The 12,819-nt window shown below is 35.5% G+C and overlaps 1 protein-coding gene across 1 annotated transcript in view; it reads right to left on the reverse strand.

The window, feature by feature from the left end:
* Nucleotides 1-1,460: 1,460 nt before the first annotated feature.
* The window catches only part of NBEA (neurobeachin), a gene marked incomplete at both ends in the record, with an annotated part of 78,991 nt that continues 67,632 nt past the window's right edge, over nucleotides 1,461-12,819 (reverse strand). Inside the window, 7 exon segments of the mRNA XM_009878887.1 lie at nucleotides 1,461-1,614; nucleotides 3,119-3,336; nucleotides 5,710-6,729; nucleotides 7,021-7,213; nucleotides 7,545-7,668; nucleotides 7,883-7,964; nucleotides 9,587-9,695. Of these exon segments, the coding sequence (XP_009877189.1) occupies nucleotides 1,461-1,614; nucleotides 3,119-3,336; nucleotides 5,710-6,729; nucleotides 7,021-7,213; nucleotides 7,545-7,668; nucleotides 7,883-7,964; nucleotides 9,587-9,695 (1,900 nt within the window).

Raw genomic sequence — 12,819 nt, forward strand, 5'->3', positions numbered from 1 at the left:
ATTTTATAGAATAATATATATAATGTATATAATATATATAATTTTCTATAACTCTGCAATGTCATAAACCAGGCTAAAAGCTAAAAAAACAAAGACTACTCAATGGAATTGCAGTCTAATTAATGCTGTGCCTGTTTTACATTTTTATATAAAAGATGGCAAAGAAAACATGTTCATTTTCAAATGATGCCTAAAAGGTTTGTTTTAAAAAATACCTCCTAACGTCCTTTTATCTAAAGACTGATAGCACACCCTGCATCTCAAGACGGCTTGGTGTGCATTCTCTCATACTTGTCAATATTTACAATGAAAAATCTTTTATTCAGCAACCTTGACATCATTCTTTTGACCATTAACAACTAAAATCTTTCCCGTGAGTCTTGCATTTTTCCTTATAGCAAATATTTTCCAATTTATGGGGTGAAGATAGTAAAGACAGCATTTTACCATTAATTGCCTGACTGAAAGTCATATTAATGTTTAGCCAATTGCTAGTCCATACATTCATACTTTTCAAATAAAATTGAACACAACATTGCTTTTTGCTAGCTAACTAGAAGTAACAGAAGAGGCAAAATAATCTCAGTTGCTGAACAGCTAGAAGAAGGCATTGAGATTTTACTGTCAAACTACATTTGCCTACCAGCCACATTACTTCAGAGAAGCCTCTTTGTCCCTTCCAGACTGCATTTTCAACCTCTGGACCTCATTTTCGATGACCAATATTAACTGCAAATGCTTACAGAATGCTCCAGATTAAATATTTGGTATGAAAGGAATAGATACAGATATTACATACACAGAGGAGGCATCACACTAAAATGCTGTAATTACTATTGGCAATAATGCAATATTTTTAAAATGTTTCTCCTTTCTTTCATGGACAGTTCTGTTAGGCTACTCTGCCTGCCTGAGGTCTGATAATCTAAGAATTTACAACTTACTAAGAACCTCAGAGTGGATAAAGATATCAATCTATTACAATACAAGATTTTTTTAAAAGAAAAAAAAAAGGAAATGAAGATCAGGACCTACTGAAGGAAGAAGCAAATAAAGTAGTGAGGGGATGACATTTGGTATCACTTGGCATGCAAACAAGGGGATGCCATGCAAAACAGATTTATGAATATCAATGACCAGCCTTCATAAAGCATGTAATTTTGTTACAGTAATCATGATTTGTAACCATGATCCAAATGGTCTTGTCTTCGACAACATATATTAAATACCTATGAAATATTAATCTTACTTAGTATTACTTCTCTAAGAAAACTAGCAAAATATTATAAACATTCTGTATATAAAATCTTAACAATTTTAATTATACACTTCATTTTTTTGAAGGAATTAGCAAAGAGGGAACAGGAGTCCCTCAAGAAGAAGAGTCAGCTGCAAAATAGTGGTTTGCATTAATAACAACAATTTCTAATATGACCACTAGGTGGAAATATTGTACTTACAGTTGGGGAAGTGGCTGCTGACAGCAATGGTAAAATTCCTCCACAAGCAATAATAATATTGTCTACCATCTGGGAAATGAGGTGTATAGTGTTGTGTACAAAAATAATATTTTCATTGCTATTGACAAAGTCCATCACAGACTTTGTGGAGTGACTGCAAGAACAGAAGAAAGGGTGGATTAAAAACACGCACTTAAAATAAAAGCTTAGATAAATTTATTCTTTACAACTGGACCGTGAATGTTTCTTTGATATGAAGGCAAAATTTGGTCTACAGAACTTTGCATGTGAGTTGTCTAAAAACATGAACAGGACTAGTCTAATGAACAAATTGATTGCTATCTATTTTCAAATCTGGATTAGTTTTGGGTACCCAGTTGAAAGCAACAGCTCATCATCTTTTATTCCCATCAACCAGTACTTCACTTCACAGGCAGTTCTGCTGAAAGCAGTGGGATTTTGTCCTCAGTGTGAAAGTTAATATCTAACATTAAGAGCTCACTATACCACACAACCGGCATTTGAAGCACCCTTGATAACACCTAATGATAACACCTGCTAATGTTTTAAAGGAGAAACTTGATAATACAGGGATACCTTGATCTAATATTAACTTTATTAACTAATATCAAATTTAGCATTAGCAATAGCTTTGCAAGCCACAGATGCTAATAAGATTAGCTGAAATCTTAGCATCTCCTAACTGGTGAGAAATTGTCCCATGAAACAGTCACTCTCCCAAAATACAAAAAACACTGTGAAAACATTGAGGAATACTCAGTCTGTCAGTATGTTCTTTACTCAGAAGAACATTGTTGTCAGTCAGCAAACAAAAATTAAAGGCTTCAGTTGAAAACATACAAACTGAGCTTTAATGTCCAAGCATTACCTAAACACAAAGTACAATCACATATCTGGCCAAAAGAAAAATCATCAAAATTGTGTATTTCCTTGTGACTATTACAGAACAACATACTGGAAATTAAATGCAATATAAATTGGTACCGGGATATAAAACCATGCTTAAGCTTTCTAAAACGGAACTATCCTGTCTTGGAAATTAGATTAAATAGTGTCTATTATACCTAAGGGCTCTGATAGCAATAAGATATTGAGTATCTCTGTTAAAGTGTACAAAAAACCTATGAAAAGCACATTGGTGTCATAAAATACAATATAACCACCAAGACTAACCACAATCAGGAGTTGGTGTGCAAAAAAAATATAAATAATTGTCAACTACAAAGAGCAATTCCTTAAAAAAGGTTATAGGGAAAAGGTTTTATTTAAAAGGTTTGCAGGTAGAAAAACTCTCTGAATTGATCAGTTGAAGAAAAGGGCCATTAGCAGACACACAAATCTTCCACATCTCTCAGACAGAAGCAGCAGATTCAAATGGGAAACATAAGCTTGAAGAGCAGCTCAATTTAGTTAGGTATGTATGAGTTATACATCTCTCAAGAAATCAGAAATTGTTACCTGTGAAATAGAGGCTGGGAAGGGATGAAAAGAGGAGATACAAGATACAGAAGGGCACTTCAGCTAACATGAACCCTTTTCCTTCCTGCTATGCCAGTGTCATCCCCTCTACAACACGTCTCATTTTTCCTTGTTGATGGAAACACAAATCATGAGTTAAAGAAGAAACAACCACCTACCTTCTCCAGACATGTACATCTGTTTCTAGTGCAAAAAGCAAGTCTGTCAGGAGCCGCTGGTGCATGGGAGACCATTTAAACTCTGGAATACGAAACATGGTTGTGCGTGGACCTGGACTAAACTGTCGTCGCTGCTCTTCTGTCATCGGCTATAATCGAAATCCCAAGTCAACACGTAAATCCCGGTCTTGCTGGGTGACAGATCGCCCCTGTACCGCCTACATCAACAAGGAGTTGAAAGATCATGTTAACTTTTGATAACGAGTTTTTGATTGGATGGTGAAACTTGAGATGGTCTAAAACTGGGCTCTAGCACAAACTACAAGAGGTACTGAGGTTCCAAATCATGCACTACCCTTCAGTAAAGAAGCTGCTCCTATTGAAATGTCCCCCAATGCAACATCCGCCCATCTTTTAAACACCTCCAGGGACGGTGACTCAACCACCTCCCTGGGCAGCCTATTCCAATGGCTGACAACCCTTTCAGTATAGAAATTCTTCCTAATATCTAACCTGAACCTCCCCTGGGGCAATTTAAATCCATTTCCCCTTGTCCTATCACTCTCCACTAGGGAGAACAGACCAATCCCCAACTCTCTACAAGCTCCCTACAGGTAGTTGTAGAGATCGATGAGGTTTCCCCTCAATCTCCTCTTGTCTAGGCTAAATAGCCCCAGATCCCTCAGCCTTTCCTCATCTCTATTCACATACCACTTGTTTTTTTCCAAACCACTACAGGCAGTTGTCATGTCAGTAGCAGTAATGGCATCATAAGTGCACCATCACAGGAGCGTTTGTCTAGCCAATAATACTGTATTTGACTCTACGATTCTATGACTGATGTGCATTGCATAAACCACGACGAATCCCAACTACATACACTTGGGTGGACAGTCTTTAAGTAATTTTCAGTGTTTTCAGTGGTCTCAGAAAGAGATCAAATATAACGTGACAGTCTCCAACCTCCAGCTTCACCACAGACACATTAAAGTTAACATTGCATTTTACTCATGAAAACAAAAATTCTTTGGGTGTTCTGAAATAACCTGTGAACTGTAAGCGGTATACTATTAAATTTTTCTGTTTAAATTACATTAACCACAAGAAAAAAGGTGGAATTATGTATTAAAGAGAATATAAATCAAGCATTATTTTAAAAATGAAAATTCCTCAGGCCTATGATTATTTGTTACGATTAAAAATACACATAAATCTTAATGAATTTTTTTTGGATGGTTGTAAGATAGGAGAAAGAAAATGTTTTCCAAATGTACGGCTTTTAGTTACACTCAAAATTCCTAACATATCATATGGATCTGCAAATTGTCTACAAACTGTGTACGCCTTAAGAGTCTGTCTTTTTAAGCTACTTAACTCCTTTGATTCTCCATATACTAGTTGTTATAGTTATTTCCCACTAAAATCAATGATAAATGACAATTAATTGATTTAAGTCCATAGATATTAATACCTCTTTGAAATAATTTTCTTAGAAGCAGTTATCAACTGCGTAACCATCAGATTTGCTAATATTAGCAGGTAGGCTAATCCATATTCTTTCATCAGTTGACACATACTTTGAGTGTATCTGAGTGTATCTCTGAAACTCTTTCTTCAGACAATTTGGTACACACTACACACAGCCCAGCAGAGCAAATTTTCCAATTTTTGTTTGGTTCTTCTTCCATGGTTTCATGACACCTGCTTTACTTTAAAATCCTTGAATATAAATACCGGTGCACATACTAGGCACACAGTCAGCTAGCAAAATCTTGAAGGTAGTCAATTCTTTCACCTGAGAACATCCTTAACAGTTATCTTTCATTAAATGCTACAATCTCTGAACAACGCCAGTGAGGAAGTAAATTAGATGCTTTAAAAGTTCAAAGTGATCCTACATTTTGCTGTGTATACAGAGTCTAAATTATTTCCAAGTGTAATCTTCTGTCTTGGCCTTCCCATTTTCAGAATTCTATGGCTCTTACAAAACCACTATTTTCTCAGAATTTTTCTGAGAAGGACCTAAACAAGATGCTTTTTTGTTAATCAGCTCTTGGCTGGAAATCAAGTCACAGTTTTTCTTCTATTATCCCTATTTCTTCTCTTGTGTTAGGAACAAATATGAAGATTATTTACAGCAGCATTCCTGTACAGGAAGAAAGACTAAAGTGCTGTAAGACTATACTGTACTACGGCAAGAATAAAAAACCACTTCATTGTGTATTTCATAGTGAAAAATAGAAATTTTTAAGATATACTAACAAGAAAGTTTAAAGCAGAATTCTAAGAATATCACTTAATCTGTCCAGAAGAACAAAGAAAAATAGATGAGTATCTTAGCTAATGTTTGTGTGGTGTTTTTTTTTAAACTACAGCATCCACAATTGCAGTAATATTCTATATATAACCATGAAAGATTTCACAATCCTTATAAGTTGTGACATTTTCAAAGCAAACAGGCTAGAAGGATGGACACATAATTAAAGAAATGTACTTCAAACATCTCTCAGATCTCATACTATTAATTTACCCAGCAGCAATGAACAGTGATTACATCAGACACATGCATGGCTACACCACCGGAAACTTACCTGGGTTGTGGTTGTTGTCTGGATCTTCCGTATCTCCTTTCCTGCCTCCTTACCATCATCAGATCTTTCTGTATCTGATATTATACTTCCTGCATCAACACTAGGTACAGTTTTGCTACCAGACGACTCTGTCTCAAGAGTTGTGGCAGTCATTTCAGCATATTCTAATCCTTTAGATGATGAAGCCAACTCCCTCTCAGAAATGCTACTCATTCCATCTGAAGTTGTGTGAATTTTGAACTCCTTGTCCTCTATTATACTTGAAGCGCATGTTATATCTACACTGCCCGTCATATGTGCTAGTAATCCCAAATCATCATTTACGCCAAGACGCATCTGTGTCTCTTGAACATTTGGAATAGAAATATGATTACTTGAAAGTTCAGGTAGAAGTTTCTCCTCTTGACTAGGTATTTTATCAAAGAGAAATGAGGTACTGTTAGTAGAAGGTTCATCTTTCTCATCAGCCAGGGTTATTAATGGACCATTATCTTTTTCCTCATTCTTCTTAATAATACCCACACTTCCATGAACATTGTTTTGCAGCTTCTCAACAGCAGCACTATATACATTGTCTAGAAGAGATTCAACTTCTACAAGTGCACCGTTTTCTCCAGTTACCAGTGTCTCTGGTGATAAATCCATATCATCAAGTTTTACTTCAGTAGCTTCTACCTTTTCAGCTTTTATATCAACTAAGAGGTCATGAACTTCTACATGCACACCTCCTCCTTGTCCCTCAGCACTTCCAAGCACTTCATCCGACACCTTTGTGGCCATGAGCAAGTCCCTTGTATCTGTACTGACAGGGTAATCTGTTTCACTTTCTGGACTTTGACTTTGTGAAAGGTCTTCTATCTCTCGAATTTCCATTCCACCTTTTGCTCCTGTTGTCTGAGAGGAAAGACCTGAGATGGTGCTCACATTCCCCTTCTTCCCCTTTTTTATGTTTTCTTCCTCTTGCCTTTGATACTCTTCATACATTTTTGCTAGATACTCCTTGTGAGCCTCATACGTAACCTTAAAAAAGAAAAGAACAGATTATGTGGATGACTATATGCTACATGAGCTTGGGCAAAACCTAACAAGAGTCTTAACAATATATTACATACAGTTTACAAATTGTTTCACAGCAAAGACTGACATCTATGACCAAAAAATGTCACCTTGACGTGCATTGAGGTTGCCACCAGATGGCACTAAATCACTTTACAGTTTATCTAGTGCTAGTCCCTTTGTGGGAGCTGCCAGTAGTTAAAAAACCAAACCAAAACAAAACAAACTACCACACATGCATGAGCCGTTTCTTACCTTGGAATGAGCTATTGAAAGGGTATCCACCCACACTCTCCAGCCTCCCCATTCATATTTTATTGCATGATACAAGAGAATACGGAAAATGTTGTAAACCATCTCTGTGATCTTCTGTTCTTCAGAATTCTTAGGGTTAATGTATCCCAGAGAAAACATCCAGTCCTGCCACACCGAACACTGAAGTAAACATCTAAAGTGAAATAATTAGGTCAAAATATATCCAAACAAAGCTTCTTTATTTTCACATTCTCTTGGTTAGAACGGGAGAAACATCTCTCCTGAACATCAATCGAATGGTAGGAAGAAACTTAAAAAAATGTCAGGAGGAATAAAATTTTCAAGTATTTTCTGAACAGAAGAACCCAGCATTAGTTGTTGAACTAAGACAACTATCCACAAATCTATTCCATTTATTTTTTATATATTCCATTTAATATACAGTATAGAACTCTGCACCATGTATAACAGATTGCTATAACCCACAAACCAAGGACAAGAAAATACTATTTGTAGTGACATACCTTCTGTTTTCACGGCTATTACTAAAGAGTTTTATCATATCAGATAAGAACAGACGCCGAACTTCCATCAGCTCTGCACTTGGTGTGGAGTTTTTTAACAGCGTTGCCACCACCTTAAGAATCACTTTGAAAGAATAATTTAGTTACATAACACATTTTAACAACTTTAAAAAAAGAAAAAGGTTGCTCACAGCAACTAATGTAAGTAGTAACTGAAACCCTTATGTTTCTGAGACACACTAATGAATTGTTCTTGCTTCATGAACCATATTCTTTCAAACAAACCCACAACCTCTAGGTAAGACATTTATCATGCAAACATAATATATTGTCCTTACTTGGATTCTGAATTTTCACTGTAGAATCTGGCTCTGGATGCGGTTTATGAACAACTTGAGTGCACACTTGTTCTGTCAAAATCTAAAACAGAATATTAAAGTTCCTTTTACCATTTTAAGTTAATTTTAAAATTTCTTAAGAACCTTTACCGTGGACACACTGTAATGTCCTATAAAAAATTTTTGATTCAAATATTTTTATTCTTGAAGAATGGAAATGAGCAATTCCTCTAGGCTAGGATCAAAAAAATTTCATGATTGTACAGTGTCTGGCTAACTAAATTTTAGTTAGCTAACTAAATACACAATAATGGTGTTTTAAAGGTATTTCATTCATATTCCTCATAGTGGTACACATTCATAGATCAAAAATTCTTTCATGAGCAATATACATCAAAAGTTATCCTCATACATTCTGCCCATAACCAAACCAAATTATTCTTAAAAATGAGTTTGGCTTTCTCTAGGTAGGAAAGAGGAATAGTCACAGACAGATTCCATTGGAATAATCCTGAGACTTTACATAACGAGCAAGACAGATCAGTCTCCTGTTTCACGAGTTATACAAACTAATTAATCCACATTGAGGTAACACCACAGACCTTTCACATTGGGATGCTTGTCATGTGTTCTGTGTTATTCTTTTCTAGTCTATTATTTCTAAGAACAAGCTAAAATTTAACAGTATTCACACAGATCTCTTCATATATTCAAGCAAATGTATTTCAAAACAGAATAATTTTACCAGTAGTTCTTATTTATTTGAAAGCAGAACTTTAGCTTATTTATTAATCAATAATCAAATTAATGTCAGTTGTAAACAAAATACCTTTCAACGGGCCTTTACACAATGGTATTTAAAAGAGAATGCAAATATGCCTTTGCTTTTTATGCAAAAACATGGAAAATATATGCATCAAATCCTTGGCAAATCTTGTGTACTTATAGCACTTCACTCCCTTTTCTCCTCTGGCTATTTTTTCAAATGTACAAGCCTGTGGATGCTGGACTCCTAAGGACTTCAGTTTTGCCCCTGAGTTATGTATTTTCTCAGAATAACAATCACACCATTTTAGGAATAATCGAAGACTGGGCATGATCTTTATGTATTTTCAGGCATGAGAACATAGGTTTTGACCAACTTGATGCTGACAATATTTTGCTTATCATAAGTTTCTACAAAAGCCTGGTAGAGGCTTTCACTTGCCTCAAGCATTATCTGTGACATAAAAGCAGCTGTCTTCAGTTATCATTTTGGCATAATTTCAGCATTACTAGCTAAAAAAGAAAAACAGTACTTCTCAGAAATCTGAAAGGAATGGAACAAAAAATAAATTTTAAAAAAAAGTATCACTTTGGCTCTAGCACTTTCCATTGCAATAGAAACAAACTCTCCTAAACAATGGAGGAGTGAGAGCAATTAGAGGTCTGGAGTAATTTATTTTTTTTAGCAGGATCTCTTCTTTCACTCTGTGTAAGTGTTATAGAGCCTTTGTAAAAATTATGAAATTATGACATTGTTAAAAATATCCAAAGCATGGCAAAAGACATTCTAAATGAAGAAATCCTTTCTTAGAATTTCTATCTAACATTTTCTCAAAATTGTTGAGAATTAGGATATCCTAAAGCACAGAGTCACAACAATATAATTAAGCCATAATTTCTACAATAGTAATGACAATCTCTATGTTTAATAATTTGTACCTCATAAAGTGTGTTATATGTTGTAACGGTCACTGTATTTGTGTGTAGCATCAACCTTTCTCCAAGTAGTGTAAAAAGACTGTGAGTATGCATGATTTCAACCTTTCTCCTGGAAGAGAATATAAAAACGTTAGGAAAATGCCAAGCACGTTGAACATTTTAATGCAAAAATCCAAAAGCCAAATATTTTGATGTACTAAAAAGTTCTCAAACTTGTTATTCTGTAAATACTATGAAATAAACATCATTTAGGATCTTTACCAATATGAATGCAACTGCAATAATACACAACAAGGCTTTCAGAAAGAAATGTTGCATTTGGGATGGGTTTTTCAATAAAATAATTCACACATCGTTCTCACCCTCTAGGATTTTCACAGTGGAAAAAGACAAAGGAATCTCTTTCTATCTTATTAAGGCTTAAAGAGTTCAAGATGACCACAGGCTGGCTAAAATGTGATCACTGCAGAACATTATCTTTTTTTGCTCTCTCAAGGACTCAAGATAATTCAACTTCAGATCTTGCAACAAAAATACTAATACACACAGATTAATCAGTACTGCCATTCTCTTTAGCGAGCATCCTCTCATGCAGCCAAAATAATTAAATCCTGGAATAATGTCTGTTATAATGCAAAGGAAACAAAATCCTGAAAAGTTATGAAATTCCAAGTGACTGACTTGATTTCTATAGCTAGGATCAAAAACCTACTCAGTTCACATCAGTGAATTCCATCTGTCCCAAAACACTACTCTTTTAAAAATGCAAATAACATCATAAATAAACAGAGTACTTCTTGTAAACTGCATTATCGAATGTATCTACCACTGTATTGACTATTAAATAAAAAATATTATTCAAAATAATTAACAATCTATATTAAAGCAGCCAAAAATACGAAGTACAACAAAATATATGAAGTTTCTGTAAAATTTTATGCATTCAAAATCCAAGAACCTCCCTTTTCAAGATTCCTGATGATAATAACACAGGATTAAATTAAATAGATTAATTCCTAAATTTTTAAAATACCTTACATTATAATTTTCAAATAACCACAAGAGAGGCAACAGCTCATAACAGTGTGCTCTCTTCTGTGCACAGAAAAGATTTCATGAATTGCTAAAGCGAAAAACTACAGGTGTAGTAAGCTATGATGTAGCACATGTAAGTGAAAATTCGTTGGAAGGTTTAAATACGTAGATAAAAACTAAAAGTAAATAACACACTATGATTTCAGTGCTGGTGCAGAAGCAATCAAAGATGGCAGAGAAGGAAAAGAACAGGATTTTGCCAACTGTTAAGGTTAGACTAAGTAGTCTATCATCACAGATCACAAAGAAAAATCAATTTATTCATCTAACACATTACTGGTAACTTCTCCTAAGAATCAATTACCTCCATTCTATAGTTTAATCTACAATGAATGTGTACGAACTACAGCAATGGTATTTGGGTTTGTACCCACACAGTTGTTATTAATACTGTACTGGTTCACATTTCATAAATCAAGTTTAGAATTATAGAATCATAGAATGCCCTAGGCTGGAAGGGATCTTAGACTTTATAACATCTCTTTATGCAATTATGCTTTAGTGTATTAAAATACAATGCCTTTTTTCCATAATGAAACAGCTTATAATTTTATAATTGCTTAAAATTTCTGTAGCTGACTATTAGTCTACAAAATCACGCATATGCACATATATGTATGTGCAGAAATTAGGTACATCTCGCATGTACTATCTGTAAAACCTGAAAAGGGGGGAGCATTTTTGCTTGCTGAAATCTGCATAATTTGTGAACATTTAGAGATGTTAGGAGGTCTGAAAATTATAAAAAAACAACTTTGAAACTTACACTGAGTAATCAAGGAGATTTCAATGACTTCGATTACATGAAAAACAAAGTTAATTTTGTGCTAAGTACTTACTTCCAGTCTACAATGGAAAGCACACTAACACAACCATAATTACCAGAAGATGCTAAGGACCAGGAAATGAAATTTCAGCTTCTGAAAAATCTCACATTTCTTTTTCTGTAATGTTCCACTGACAGGGTTTGCTACTTGATTTACTGGATCAGGAATAAATATTTTAAACAAATGTAGTTATGTGGACGCAGTCAGGCTCCTGCAAGTCAAACCTTCATCTGCTTTATCTTACTCAATCCAACTCCTATCAATGTGAATGATTTTTAGTAAATAATGTTTGAAAAGCCCTTGGAGATTCCTGAGTGGACTATCAATTTGTTTTATTAATTCCCTGAACACTATTTGGCTTGCTGGATCCCAAAAGAAAAATCCCATTTGGGAACATATTCTCAGCTAACTGTCTCTCAATTATACAGTCATACTTTATTGATCTTACTGAGGAAAGTACGTCTGGCAATACCGACTGCTGGCTGGACTCCTAGATCCTTTCTCTTAGAATCAGAGAATCAGAGAATCATTCAGGTTGGAAAAGACCCTTGGGATCATCAAGTCCAACCTATAACTCTACTCTACAGAGTCCACTCCTAAACTATCTAAACAACCTTTAAACACCTTCAGGGAAGGTGACTCAACCACCTCCCTGGGCAGCCTCTTCCAATGTCTGACCACTCTTTCTGTGAAAATTTTTCCTAACATCCATCCTAAATCTACCCTGTTGCAGCTTGTGGCCATTCCCTCTAGTTCTACTGCCAATTCACCCGTGAGAAGAGACCAGCACCAACTTCTCTGTAATGTCCTTTCAGGGAGCCGTAGAGAGCGATAAGGTCTCCCTGCAGCTCCCTCTTCAAACTAAACAGCCCCAGCTCCTTCAGTTGCTCTTCATAAGATTTATTTTCTAGTTCCTTCACCAGCTTTGTTGCCCTCCTCTGTACTCGTTTCAGCCCCTCGACATCCCTCTTGTATTGAGGTGCCCAAAACTGGACACAATACTCAAGGTGCGGCCTCACCAGTGCCGAGTACAGGGGGACTCCCTTCTAAGGAGGTTCTACATGAAGTTACCTGTGAAGCACACAGCTAAGTTTTACACTGCACAATCTTCTACTGGAATAGCATTTTGGGTTACCCCAGCAGGAAGCTAAACACCACGTGCTGAAGGGGAGAAGGGAGCAGCAGCAAGTTACACAGAACTGCATCCTTTTAAATTCTTTCTTAACACCAAAATATGGAAGATGAGACTAAGTACATCTATTTTGTGTCAACAGTTCTTTAAATGTGACTATTTCTTGCTCCAACAATTTC

Source organism: Apaloderma vittatum, unplaced genomic scaffold (assembly GCF_000703405.1).
Source record: "Apaloderma vittatum isolate BGI_N311 unplaced genomic scaffold, ASM70340v1 scaffold10041, whole genome shotgun sequence".
Taxonomy (NCBI): domain Eukaryota; kingdom Metazoa; phylum Chordata; class Aves; order Trogoniformes; family Trogonidae; genus Apaloderma; species Apaloderma vittatum.